This window comes from Lissotriton vulgaris, chromosome 1_1 (genome assembly GCF_964263255.1).
Source record: "Lissotriton vulgaris chromosome 1_1, aLisVul1.2, whole genome shotgun sequence".
In the NCBI taxonomy this organism is placed as follows: Eukaryota; Metazoa; Chordata; class Amphibia; order Caudata; family Salamandridae; genus Lissotriton; species Lissotriton vulgaris.
In genome coordinates this window covers 1395278152-1395292312 of record NC_141685.1, presented here as the reverse complement: position 1 = coordinate 1395292312, position 14161 = coordinate 1395278152, and the positions used below count along the sequence as shown (strand labels likewise).

Here is a 14161-nt window from a genome sequence, read left to right as displayed (position 1 = left end):
GAAGCTTCCCTCTGGCTACGGAGTCAACCCTTCGCTTAGCTCCCTCTAGGGTCTGTACATTATATCCCCTCCTACGGAATCTGCCCATGCTCTCAACTGCATATCTTTCAAAGTCAATATTTCTTGTATTGTTTCTTTTTATGCGGAGCAGTTCTCCATAGGGAATACTGTTTATCAGTCTAAGAGGGTGTCCACTACGGGCGTGAAGAATGGAATTACCCGCAGTTGGCTTACGGTAGAGTTTGGTACAAAGTTTGTTATCGACTACTGTGACCTCCAAATCTAGAAAGTTCACAGAGCACTCACTGATATCAGATTGTACTCATTCTGATTGAGAGCCTTCATATACTCAAGAGCACTCTCCCTCGTCCCTCTCCATAGGACGAAGAGATCGTCAATATACCTGTGCCAGGTGATGACAGGGCGGGAGCCTCGCGGTTCCCACCCTGTCATTGCAAACTGCTTTGCTATTTGGAAGAGAGAGCAAAGCAGATTGCTTTTCCATATAGCTAATATGCTGCTCCCCATGTGGAAAAGCAATGCCGGCTCCCGCAGGATGCGGGGAGCCGGCTGCGACCATGAGGGGATTGGGGATCCCCCCACGGTCCCCAACGGAGTGGGTCAGCCCCGGGGGATGGGGTTCCTGTGGCTATTAGTGGCCTAGGAGGGGGGCCACGCGGCCCTCTCCCCAAAATGAAATAAAAAATGTTTTTAAAAAAAGGTCCGGCCCCGGGGGATGGGGTCCCTGGGGCCATAAGTGGTTACAGGAGGGGGGCAAGGCAGCCCACCTCCAAATATATATATATTTTTTAAAAAGGCCCATGCCTCGGGGGATGGGGTCCCCGGGGCAGATTATGGCCTCAGGAGGGGGGCCACGCGCCCCATTCCCAATACTTTTAATATAAAAAAAAAATTGGGGGCAGGCCCTGGGGGAGGGGGTCTCCAGGGCTAAAAAAATTAGAAAAAGAAGGGGAGCTACACAGCCACCCTACTTAAAAAAATAAATAAAAAAATTAGATCGCAGCCGGAAGCCACGCCCCCTCATTGCACCACTCTGCAAACGCGCCCCCTGGAGCGTTTGCAGAGGGGAACAAATTCACCTTGAATACTGGGGGTCGTGGGGGCCAACTAAACCACCAGGTACCTCCAGTATGCCCCAGGGAGCTCTGTTGCAGAGAGGTATTCTGAGGACTCGCCCCTTTTTACACCTCTCTGCAACGCACCTCTGTGGCGCCTACTGGAGGTAGCTGGTGGGCTAGTTGCACCCCAGGGACCCTCAGTATTCAAGGGGACTTAATCCCCCAACTTAAAACGCGGCCTGTGGCGCGTTTGCACAGTGGTGAAGGGAGGGGGCAGGCCACATGTGTGCAAACACGCCCTGTGGCACGGTTTACGTTGAGGAATTAAGTTGGGGAATTAATTCCTTGTCAATACTGACTGTCCCTGTGGGCCAACTAGCCTACCAGGTAACTCCGGTAAGCGCCATGGAGCTGCGTTGCAGAGTGTTGTAAAAAGGGGCATCTCTGCAACACAGCCTCCTGGCGCATACTGGAGGAACCTGGTGGGCTAGTTGGCCCACAGGGACAGTCAGTATTGACAAGGAATTAATTCCCCAACTTAAACTGCGCCACAGGGCGTGTTTGCACACATGTGGCCTGCCCCCTCCCAGGGGCCCACAGGATTGGGGAGGAATTAATTCTCCAACTTAAGACACCCCACAGGGTGTGTTTGCAGACATATCACCTCAGGCCACGCCACCTTCCTTCACCATTGTGCAAACGCTCCCTGTGGAGCGTTTTAAGTTGGGGAATTAATTCTCTTTGAATACTGAGGGTCTTTGAGGGTCAAATAGCCCAACAGGTATCTCTAGTATGCGCCAGGGAGCTGCGTTGCAGAGTGTAAAAAAGGGGGGGCCTCTGAACACCTCTCTGCAACACAGCCTCCTTGCGCATACTGGAGGTACCTGGTGGGCTTTATTTTCAAAAACTACAAATATTCCTGAAAAAAATCGCCTGTATGACTTAAACGCATTCGTTCAATTGTTTACAGGAGATGCACCAGTGCTGGATCCACCACTGAGTAAGAAAAAGAAACGATAACACTACTTGCCTGCTAAGTGAATTTCCTTCCATAGGGTAACATTGACTGGTTTCACTTGGAAATTCTTCTAAGTGTGGAGTTTTTGAACCTTAAAATATTCACCTAAAATCAGCCAAACAACAAATTACGATTTACTCCGCTGTTATCAGGAGAGACCTCAGTGTTGCATCTTTGAGCCCAGTACTGATCCTGAAAAGTAATTCTAACCATACTTACCAGTAACTTGAATTTCCTTCCATAGGATAACATTGACTGGCGCACTTAGAACTCTACTATTTTTGCGGGGATACGCTTACCTTGGTCTTCCCTGCCTTCCAGGCCCTTGCTGGCTCCCGTGTTCTCCCTCCCGCCACCGCAGCACACCATCTTGCGGCCGCCGGGTGGAGGAAGAAAACTACAATTCCCGGGATCCTTTGCGGCCGCTGCCGCCAAATCTGCGCCCGGAGGCGCTCATAAGTGACGCGGCGCGCGGGCAACGTCGGGCTAAAGCGAGCGCGGGCCACGCCGGGCTAAGGCCGGGCAAAGGGCAGGCAAAGGGCAGGCCGTCTGTGGCCGTCCAGGGCTGGAGGAGGCTGGGCTGGGCCACAACTCTTGGTTGGACATTATAAATCGAGGCCAGATGACTGATATATGTTTTTTTTTTTTTAGAATATATTTATTGAGGGTTCATAAATGTGACTAATGAGCAGGTCTCGATTTTTCATTTCTTTTATTATCAGGGTTTGTTTTGGGTATCTGTTTCCTAGTGCACATTAAGTTATCGCGGGTGGTAATATCTGCATATTATACAGTTTGTGATTTTAGTGGTGCATAGGATTATGGGTAAAAACACCCCTGCACAAAATCGCCCAAACACTAGACAGAAAATAGCTTCAACTACCCCTCTCCCAAGTCTGACTGCCATAGACAAGATGCTGCAGAAGACCATAGGGGGTAGTTGTTTCAGCCATTGAGAATAAGAGGCGCCTTTCACTCCCTTTAGGAATGTCTCTACCCTTACAGTCTGAAAATACTTCACTGTCCGTGGCTAATAATTGCGACTCAATGCTTATGGCTTCATATGCAGGGTTTCCTGGTGTAGAGAGCCAGGAGACTATGCCAACTCAGCAAAATGTCCCCTTTGGATCTCCTCCTTTGGTTAGTAGGCTCTCACTAACACCAACTATGCATTTGCCACATATAAGTGAGGAGCCCCCCCTGCTTATTAATGAATCAGTGGAGTTAGTGGGATCTGCTGCCTCTTTAACCATTGACCCGGAAATAACTGGTGAGGTAATCAAGGAAAGCACCCCAGTAAGAACTCGAGGGCAAAAAGCCAAAAGTAAACAAAAACATACCCTTAAAGAGCAGCCCATAAATAAATATAAAGGGAAAGGTGGCCGTACACATCGGAAAACGGTTCCCATCCCGTCGGGACCTAAAGGGGCTAAGGGTGAGGGGCAGCTAAGTGATACTGGCACAAACCACAGTGAGGTGGGGGAAACGGGCCTCTGGGGAAGAATGGAGACCCTGTTTTCTACATTATTGGGGCCTATTAGTTTGAAGATTTCTAATATCGAAATTAGGGTAGGTTCGATTGAGGACCAAATTAAAAAAAATATCAATCTGACCAACTACCTTGCAGTGAGATATGTACACCGCCCCTTGCATCTACTTCAAGTGGGGGGGGGGGGTGACCAAATCTGATCAGGACAAAACTAAGAAGGCAAGGGACAAGTCATATCCTATTCATTCAGGGGGTACTGCCGTTGTAAATAATCGCTCTAACATCAGGGATAATACCCATAGCTATAGTAAAGTAGTGACAACAGAAATGCAAGATCAACCACCAAAGGATAATAGTATAATCTTATTGACAGATAATGTGAAACCAGGGGGGGTTTAACACTGAACAGTCGAAGGGTCTACCTACTACAGTAACTAGCAAGGGCAATTATAAACCACCAGTTATACAGCTACCACCAGCTTGTGGCGCTTATGTTACAGTTTTGTGTAATGTACCCAAGTTGAAGGAGGGGCAAGTAGAAACCCACGATAATCTAAAAAACAAAACTTTGTATTGGCTAACAAAAAATTGTGGTTATCCCACATCATGCGCAGAACAGATAATACTCACACAGAGAGTGGGATGGATAGGCAGCTCTCCAAAAATATTTGACGGGGACTGTGTGATAATTAATTTTAGGTCCCCAAATTGGTCTCGTGAAACTTTACTTAATGTCCCACCACCATTAAGTTGGAAATTTAATACAACATTATTACCACTGTTTTTTTTTACAAACATCTGTTGACAAACAATTTAGCCCCAGATCGTATGTCCTTCCATCCCAATAATAATTGAATGCCTATACCATCAGTAGCACGACCAATACGATTTTCTATTCCTCTGTATAACAGATACCAGTGCCTGACTAGGATGGAGGACAATGATTGACATATAACATCAGAAGGGGCACCCTCTATAAAAGAGTCAGAGCAGATGGTAACTCCTAGACCAACTAGTAGGGAACAGGATATGGCGCATGAGAGTGCTGGAAATGGTGAGACAGATAATCCAACTACAATAAAACCTGTGTTTTTAATGGATATAGTAACTCCACTAAAATTAAATCAGAATGATAACCAAGGAATAGGAACTACAAGGCAGGAAGGGTATACATTGACTACTTGGACTATAGCAAGCATTGGGAAAAATTAGATACTCCCTTTTGGCAGGATTTTAACGCCAGTGGTAGTGACTTCCTTTGTATCCAGGAAACCTGGAGTACAGATGTGGTTGCAGTGGAAGGTTATACCTCCCATTGCTTAAATGCTGTATCTTCTACATTAGGTAGAGCTAAGGGTGGATTGTTAATGCTTATATCCACTAAAATATTTGGGTGCAAAACTCTAGTTATTCATCTATAGGCGATCACAGCCAAATTTTGAGGCTACAATTCCCAAAGGGTAAGGATCTGGTTGTTATTAACCATTACAATATTAATTTTAATGGGGATAGGGATGCACCGCTAGACTTATTAGGAAAAGAGTTAGATAAGGTACTGAAATTATCCAGCAAACTTGCAGTTATCCTGTGGGTCGGAGACTTTAATATCCGGGTCTGCCCAGCAACTTTAACCAATTCTTGCGGATATATGTCGACCCGCATCATTACTAATGGGACTGATGATGATTCTTTATATTTCCCACATTGTGGATACAGCATGGCCTTAAATTTATTTATGGCAAAATTTGACCTTGATCTGTTAGATTGCTCCATGAAACAGGGCCATATTAAATGCCCGACTTTCACTGGGGGAAATGCAAATAGCAACATAGATCATATAGTAATCTCAAACAATAGTTCCTATTCTGATCTCTGGATATCAGAGCAGGTGGTTAGCGACCACAATAGTATCTCTATAGTATTACTCGATTGGGGTAACAAATTAATTAACACTATGGACCGACTTTCGGATATTCTCCCTGTTAGGCGTAACGGGATGAGAATCAAGTGGGATGGTGTAGATCCCTCTAAGATCCAGTCGGAAATGGTCTAGAGGCAGAAAAGCCATTGACTATTGTCTTAGTGAAGAGGTCGCCCCCGATATCTTATTAAATACATTATCTGATTTAAAAATTATAATTAAGAAAGTTTTAACCAAGAATACTAAATGTACTCACAAGGGTGGTACGAGGTGGTTCGAGACTAACTGTTCGAAGACAGTACATAAACTGAAATTGGCATTGGGGACTAGGCCCCGTAACCAAATGCTAGTTCATGATCTTCGAATTGAATACAAGCAAGCCATCTTGACACATAAAAAAGAGCTGAGATCAGATGCTTGGGATAAACTAAGTATGGCTGCTGAAACCAACAACAGTAAACTCTTTTGGGAAACTGTAAATAGCCACTTTTTAAAGGATAATTGTATACCCAAATTGACATCTTATGTGAACTGTACTGAATGGATTGAACACTTTTCTAATACTTTTAACCCCGATAGGTTGTGTTTGGCTTCCTTTTTAATCGATGATTTTACATGGCCTATATTACCATTGTTGATTAATGTTGAAGAGGTAGAGGAAGGGTTGTCTAATAGCAAAGGGGGGAAGGCTCCGGGCCCAAACGGTCTCCCAATCGATCTGTATAAGGATCTAATGGATTTATGGGCACCAATCCTTACAAGGATTTTTAACATTGCAGCCATGGGGAATTTCCCTACAGCATGGGCACAATCCTTAATTGTCCCACTGCACAACAAGGGCTCACGCGCCGAAGCTTGCAATTATCGCCTGATATCGTTACTGGATTCCTCCATTAAGGTATTAGTAGGGTCCTTTTAAAAAGATTGGAAACCTGGGCCTCCGATTTTAAAGTCCTAACCCCAGCCCAATATGGGTTTAGGAAAGGCTTAGGTACAATTGAACAATGTTTAAATTTGGACCTACTCATTAATAAATATACAGTGGCTAAAGAGGGTAACTTGTTTTTATGCTTCGCTGATTTGAGCAGCGCCTTCGATCTAGTGGATCACTCCCTACTTTGAGCAGGGCTGTTGGAATCTGGGGCCCCAAAAGAGATAGTGTTCTTTTTAGCTCGGGTCTATGAGAGATTAACCGGTAGTGTACGATATGGGCCAACTGGTGAGCGTACCCCTTTTTTTGCGGTACAAAGAGGCATCAGGCAAGGGTGTGTATTGGCCCCTCTTTTATTCTCCCTCTTTATTAATCAAATAGCCATGGTTTTAAATAATATTTTAGCAGATGCGCCTAAGATTGGTGGGGAGGTTGTATCAGTATTATTATATGCCGATGACGCTGTTTTAATTTCCCATACCCCAATAGGCCTTCAGCGACTTATTGATGAATTTACTGTTTTTATTAAGGGTAGGAAACTTTTAATAAATAAATCAAAGACATATACCATAATATGCAGGAAGAAAAATAAGTTAAAAAGGTATTTTTTCTGGACGGCTCTATAATACAAACTGTTAATACCTTCTGTTATTTAGGTATCACTTTTGAAGGTAATGGTAAATGGGCTGGTGAACAAGAAAATATTAGGTATAAGATGACTAGGAATACTAGTGGAATTTTCCGCTTTCCCACTAAACTAGGAGACTGCAGAATAAGGGATATGGTGGCCATATACAACGCAAGATGTGTTTCTTCAGCTCTGTACGGAGCTGGCCTATGGGGTTACTCGATTTATTGTGTGTGTTAATTGTTTTCTGCTTTTTAGTTGTAATATTGAATGTATTTGTTCATTTTGAGAATATAGTTTGGTATTGTAATTGTAATAATATTTGTATTAATGTATGATCTGTATTAAAGATGATATAGAAATATGTAATTTGTTTATTTTGAAAAATATGTATGCACAATTTTGTTTATTTAAATATTTATATTTCTTGTTATTTAGTATAGTTGTGCAAATATTGTATTTTGTTGATGTTAATTGGTCTGTTTCTAATGTTGCATAGAGTGCAGTGAGAGCAGTACATTTGCAAATCCAACACTTTCCCTAATTTTGTACTGAGTGGAGTTGGAATAGTATATTTTACCACTCCGCAATCCAACACTTTCCCTGTTGTTGCACTGACTGGAGAGGGAATAGTAAATTTTACCCCTCCACAATCCAACACTTTCCCTACTTTTGCACTGACTGGAGTAGGAATTGTAAATTGTGCCCCCCGCAATCCAACATTTTCTCTACTGTTGCATGGACTGGATTGGGAATAGTAAATTTTGCCACTCAGCAATCCAACACTTTCCCTATAGTTGAATTGACTTGAGTGGGTATACTAATGTTTACCCCTCCGAAATCCAACACTTTCTTTATTGATGTACTGACTGGAGTGAGAACAGTACAAATTACCGCTACTGAATCCAACGCTTTCCACACTGTTACAGAAATTGGAGTGGGAATAGTATATGTATTATTTGTATAGTTTTATAGTTTAGTCTATATTGTTTACATTTCTATCATTGTTATTGTGTATCTAAAATTATATTCATTATAATTAATATTTTTAAGATGCAATATGTTTTTGGGGAAATTGGAATTTTTTATGTTAATTTTTTCTTTGTAATTACATTATTTTTTATGTTTTATATTATTGGATACATATATTTATTTGTTAAAGTATTACATTTAAAATAACTAATAAATAATATAAATTGAAAATATTAGTTTCATAACTTTTTAATTATATATATATGTAAATATATATATATATATATATATATATATATGTATATATTAATAAATATGTGGGTTTTTTCTGAATAACTATAATAGTTATATTTATTTGAAAATTAAGTATATTCAATTTGTATTATATTACTGTTACTTTTTAATATACTTAATATTTATGTATTTTTGAAACACTATTTTGTATAACTATATAAGTGACAACAATATTTTTTATCCTATATTTTTATCATTTACATTATAAGTAGTGTTCCCGGTTTTATAGTATTTATTTTTTCAACATTTCCATCTGTATTTATCCATATTTATTTGTGGGCCATTTTATCTGTAGTTATCCATATTTATTTCATGTTTTGCGTATAAATGAAGTTGCAAAACTGCACATTTCCATATTTATTGAACTGATAGGCGCACACTCATACTTTGATGTCTGTCTTGTTTAAGCTATTTAAGGTGCCAAATATTACATGACAATACATCCACTGGTAAATACTAGCATCATACCATAAATGTATGTTGAGATATGCCATTAATTAAAGAAATATCATCCTGCTTTTTGAATTTTCCATGCTGTCCATCTGCTCAGCTGCTGGCCTCTAATTCATTAAAGAGAGCACGGAGAGTCACTTAAAAGAAACACAATTTTCAGTATTTTCCACTTTTAAAAATAAATGCAGACAGAAAACACATTGTTTTCTGTCTGTATTTATCTGTAAAAATCTGTAAGAACGGAAAACAGGGAGCCTTAATGATAAATATAGGATGATGATATTTTTTACATCGATATTTCTGCCATGATATTCTTGGAGGACGACATTTTAAGCTTTGATATCTTGTCAGTGAACCGGGTTGCAGAAATGTAAAAAGTAAATGCACGACAAACGTAAATATAAGAAACAAGTATTTCAGTAGTTTCTATGCATGCATTTAAAAAAAAAATACTTAAAATTATCAACCTTTTTCTTTTGTGGTGGATTCTGGGAAGTGCAATTTCCATCCATCGAATCGTTGCCAATAGTCCTCCCAAAAACAGAAATAAGCCCATCTTCAGAAGTACAAAAAACAGTTGCTTCGGTGAACACATGTTTGCAGTCATCTTGAATCAGGCACTTTGAATCATTCAGTCTGAATCCACTCCCTACTTCCAAATGATGGGAGGGCGTTAAGTCCCTCAAATTTGAATTTGAAAATATATTTAAACTTGCTTTGTCAGGACTTTTTACACATAAAGAAGAGTTGGTGTCCTGCCCACAAAGAGCAGTTTCTTGTTGACCATTGGAACTGCTCCTTTCATGACCTGGCTCTTCCAATAGTTTACGCAATGCACTTTGCTCAATTATTTCGAGTCCAAGTTTGAGATCCGGCACAGAATCCTTCTCTCCAGTGCACTGCTTGCTGGTATCCTGAATACTTCTTGGACTGGAAGGTCCAACTGACTTCATGTCTTGTAGCCCCATTTCTGTTAGATTAGAGTCTCTAAATGAATTCAGTGTTACCATTGTTGCACTTTTGTCAATACCCTGAAGACAGGAAAAAACATATGGTTATAAAGTGTGCACCTCTTATACAGTGCTATCACATAAAAAATGACACGTGGCTGCACAATGACACTGAGGCAATGCTAAAGAATTACTTAAATAATGCAATGCATACATACAAATCAATCATAACCTAAACCCCCTAAAGCAATAGGCATTCCTCTTTCTTCAATTAAGTACCTAATTGTACGATCAAACAATTTCTGAAAATTACAATAATTCTACAACTATACACAGGTAGCTGAACTACCTGTGCAACGTGCTACCACTCAGCTCAGATTTAGATGAAAAAAATAGATTTAGAATTTGATAATTCAAATTACTCCAAATGCTGGAGTACATGCGAGGCCAGATGGATAATTCGCTGGCTAAATTTTCATCACTATACTGGATTCTTTCCTCCGAATTTTCTATTTATTCCAAAATCAGGAGCAGTATCCATTGCCACAGAAATCTAAAATATTTCTGAATTATTTAATGCTTTTTATTTCACTGAATATTACATCAGAGGGAAAGTTCAATATAAGTATTACTAATGAACAAGTTACTTAATACATTATCTGGTAGAGAAAAGATCTAACCGCAGATTCATTACCGTTGAAGTTTCCAAGCGTCAGACTGGATCCAGAAGATTTTTGTGTGAGCAGTACCCCTGCATGCCGGTAGGTGGCCAACCTTCGCTGCCCATGCTGGAAGTGACGCGCACATCACCTATATAGGCGCCAACTTGGCGCGCTGGTGTCAGTTACTTTTCATGACTTTCTACGCTAGGAAAGCACGGCCATGAAGTGCACTGACATTGTTGTGTCCCAACTAGGGCCTTGAAAGGGATCAGCCCTGACCCCAGAAACTTGTCCACAGAGCGGGAAGGATGGTCGGTAAGCAATCTGTGGCTACGTCTGGTTTCTAACAGATAATGCATTACCGAAGGTAAGTAACTTGTTCATCTTATAGAAACATCTAGCCGCAGACTCTTTACCTTTGAATAAATACCCAAGCAATACCATCCCTGGTGGTAGCTTAAGATACATTCTAAACTAAAACATCCTGCAGGACCAGACAGGCGAATTGCCCATCCTAACGGACCTGACTCTCCAGACAGTAGTGTTTGATAAACGTGTGAAGGTACGCCCGCGTTGCTGCCTGGCAGATGTTCAGGACTGGGTCTCCACATGCTAACCCAGTGGTTGCAGCTTTAGCCCTAGTGAAATGAGCTCTTTACTTTAGCCCTCAAGCAGCTGCTACTTGGCCAGTGCATAGCAGATTTTAATACAGAGAAAGACCCAGTGCGAAATGGTCCGTGTCTGTACTGCTGGACCTTTCTTCGCTCCAAAATACCCCAGGAAAAGTTGGTCATCCACCCGGAAATCTTGTGTTCAGTCAAGGTAGAACAACAACGCTTTTTTTGGGTCCAGATGGTGGAGTCACTCTTCTGCTTTTGAGGGATGTGGAGGAGTGTAGAAAGTAGGCAAGGTGATTGGCCAGTGGAACAAATTTGTATTATATTGTACAGAATTTTGTCATGATTCTGTGTGAGAAAGTCCAGCTTGAGGGGAAGTTTCTCGAGGGGAATTTGTGAGAGTTCCAGTAGTGTGGTGAACCATGTTTGGCGAGCCCAGTTTGGAGCCATTTGTTCTAGAGTGAGGGAGATTTGCCTGAGCTTTCTGACCACAAATGGAAATAGTGGGAGAGGTGGTAAAGCATAGGCAAATATTCCTGCCCAGGTCATCCATACAGCATTGTCCCTGGATAGTGGGCGTGGGAACCTAGACGCGTGGTTTGGGCATTGTGCGTTTTTTTGGGGGTTGCAAATAGGTCTATTAGTGGAAAACCCCACTTATGAAATATGGTAGGTGTAACTGTAACTGCAGTACTATGTTCAAAATGTGTTTCTTACATGAAATTCCAATACAAAGAACTAAAAAAAATGAAGGGGTAAAAACAGGGAACACATTAGATATGTCAAAACTAAATTAAGATCCCACTTAGTCATGATGAAGGGAGTGGGGAGGGTATTTACTTGTAAGCCCCTTAATCAATTTCAAATCTATACGGGATTTAAAGAGGGACAGTTGGTTTGGCAAATAGACATGGGCTGACAGATAACCATTCACTGTGGCAAGTCAGACGCCATGTCGGCCTAAGAATAGGGCACAATTCAAAACATCAGACAAATGAGCACTTAAAGGATTTGTAGGAAACCCACCTCACTGTACAGTGCACCACAATGGGGTACACTGAGCAGAGAGGTCGAGGAGACCCTTACTGGATTACGGAGGCAAAAGTAGATAATACTAACGCTCTATATTGTGGTAGTGTGAGTGAGCAGTTTGGCTTAACAGAGGGTTGTGCTAAGCATTTGTTGTATACACCAAGGCAATAAATGATGCACACACTCAATGAATGAAGTTGAGACCAAACCTGAAAAATACTACTTATTTTTATATAAATATTTAGGCTAAGAACTTAGGGTACAAGGTAAATACTTTTCACAATACGAGAAAATCACAGTAAATGCAATATCTACAGTTGTTGACAGTTGCGCACAAAACATTTCCAAGGGGAGAAAAAGGTGATCGAAAAAGCAATGCAGTGCAGTTACTTTTGTAGTTCACCTTTTGGAAATCAGAAGGTCCAGGCGAAGGTCCATAGTTCCAAGGCCAAGTTCTCGGGAGCTTCCGAATTTCACCAGGAGCAGGAGACCTTGTAGCAGGTAGTTTTGTACTTTGGGACTTTGTAGCTATGAAGAAAGGGGCCACCTGTAAAAGCAAAGGGGGACTTTCAGGGAAGTTCAAAGGCTCTCTAGGGATAGCAGAGGTTGCAAGGGCTCTAGTGTCTCGGGTCGAAGATGCCCCGGCTGGGCACAGTGAAAATGTGCAGCTGGGCAAAGGCACGCAAAGATGATCCAAGCGGTCAGGGGGATCGCTGTTAAGTTGGAGTCGACCTGAACTTCGTATTGTAGGATTTTTCAGCAGGGGGTCCATTACTTCCTGGGTTCCTGCCTTTCAGCTCCAGTGGGTCCTGGGGTCTTAAGACTTAGTGCGGAGGCTAAGCTGACCCTCCAGAACAGAGGGACTTCTCGCTGGTACTCGGAGAAGGTCGGGCTGGAAGACACTGGACTTGTTTTTGGACACCTGCGCCTCTATCTCGAGGGAGTTCTTTATCAATTTGCGAAGTGCTGACTTCCCTTCAGGGTTTGTGGAGGCTACACAGAGACAAGCTGGGGATGGTGGTTGTCGAGTTCTGTGACGGCAGGAAGGAGTTCAGGCCTAAAGTCCACCACGAGGTCCGCAGTTCTAGGTCCAACAGCGTTTCCTCGTTCCTCGTCTTGTGTCTGTGGAGTCTATTTTCAGGGTTTGGGTATACCACCTAAATACTAAGAGGGGCGTTACAAGGGAGTGACAGGTAGTGGCCAATGGGCCCCTTACCTGGGGTGTCTACACCCTCTATTATGCCCACCTGCTGTGGAAGGGGAAATAGCCCTAGCCATTATTGTAGAGGTCCCACCATTTTCAAGATGGTGGACACTGAATAACAAGTTACTTGCCTTTGGTAACTCATTATCTGCTAGAGACAATATCTAGCTGCAGATTCTTTACCCTTGAATTTCTCCAGCATCAGACTGGATCCGGAAACTTTTACGTGAGCAGTACCCATATGCGCCATATGGTGGCTCAGTTCAGCTCCATGTGAAGTCGCCGGAGTCGTTAACATCGGTTATGATGTCTTGGTCACCTATTTAGGCGCACAGACATCAGTCACTTTTCATTTTTCCACCCCAGAAGTGCAGAACCATTAAGTGAACCGACCTGTAAGTCACAACTAGGGCCCTGAAAAAGAAACATCCCTAACCCTATAAATGAGTCCGCAGAGTGGGGAGGATGGGTGGGTCTGTAAAAAATCTGCAGCAAGATATCTTCTCTACCAGATAATGTATTACAGAAGGTAAGTAACTTGTTTATCTGATAGGGACTTCTAGCTGCAGATTGCTCATCTTTGAATTAGAAACCAAAGTATTACCATCTAAATGAAGGTCACAACCCAGTGTGAAATGGTCAGTTTCTGCACTGCCTGACCTTTTTTAGATCCCACGTAACCCATAAAGAGTTGGTGTCCACTCGGAACTCTTTTGTGTGGACAAGGTAGAATGACTGCTCTTTTTGGGTCCATATGGTGGAGACGCTCCTCTTTCTTAAAGGGATGTGGGGGAGCAAATAAGGTGGGGAGCATGATTCACTGACCCATATGCAATAGGGTCACCACTTTTGGCAAGAATGAAGCATGGGTGCTTTATCCACAAAAATCATCATATAGGGAGGCTTGTATG

General features: G+C 42.1%; 1 protein-coding gene across 7 annotated transcripts in view; it reads right to left on the bottom strand.

The window, feature by feature from the left end:
- Positions 1–14161, bottom strand: part of KMT2E (lysine methyltransferase 2E (inactive)) — a 1891352-nt gene that overhangs the window by 267179 nt on the left and 1610012 nt on the right. For all 7 annotated transcript variants that reach the window (XM_086966923.1, XM_086966942.1, XM_086966930.1 and 4 more), the window contains one exon: positions 9253–9816. In XM_086966923.1, coding sequence (XP_086823049.1) covers positions 9253–9816 — 564 coding nt within the window. The remainder of the gene's footprint in view (positions 1–9252; positions 9817–14161) is intronic.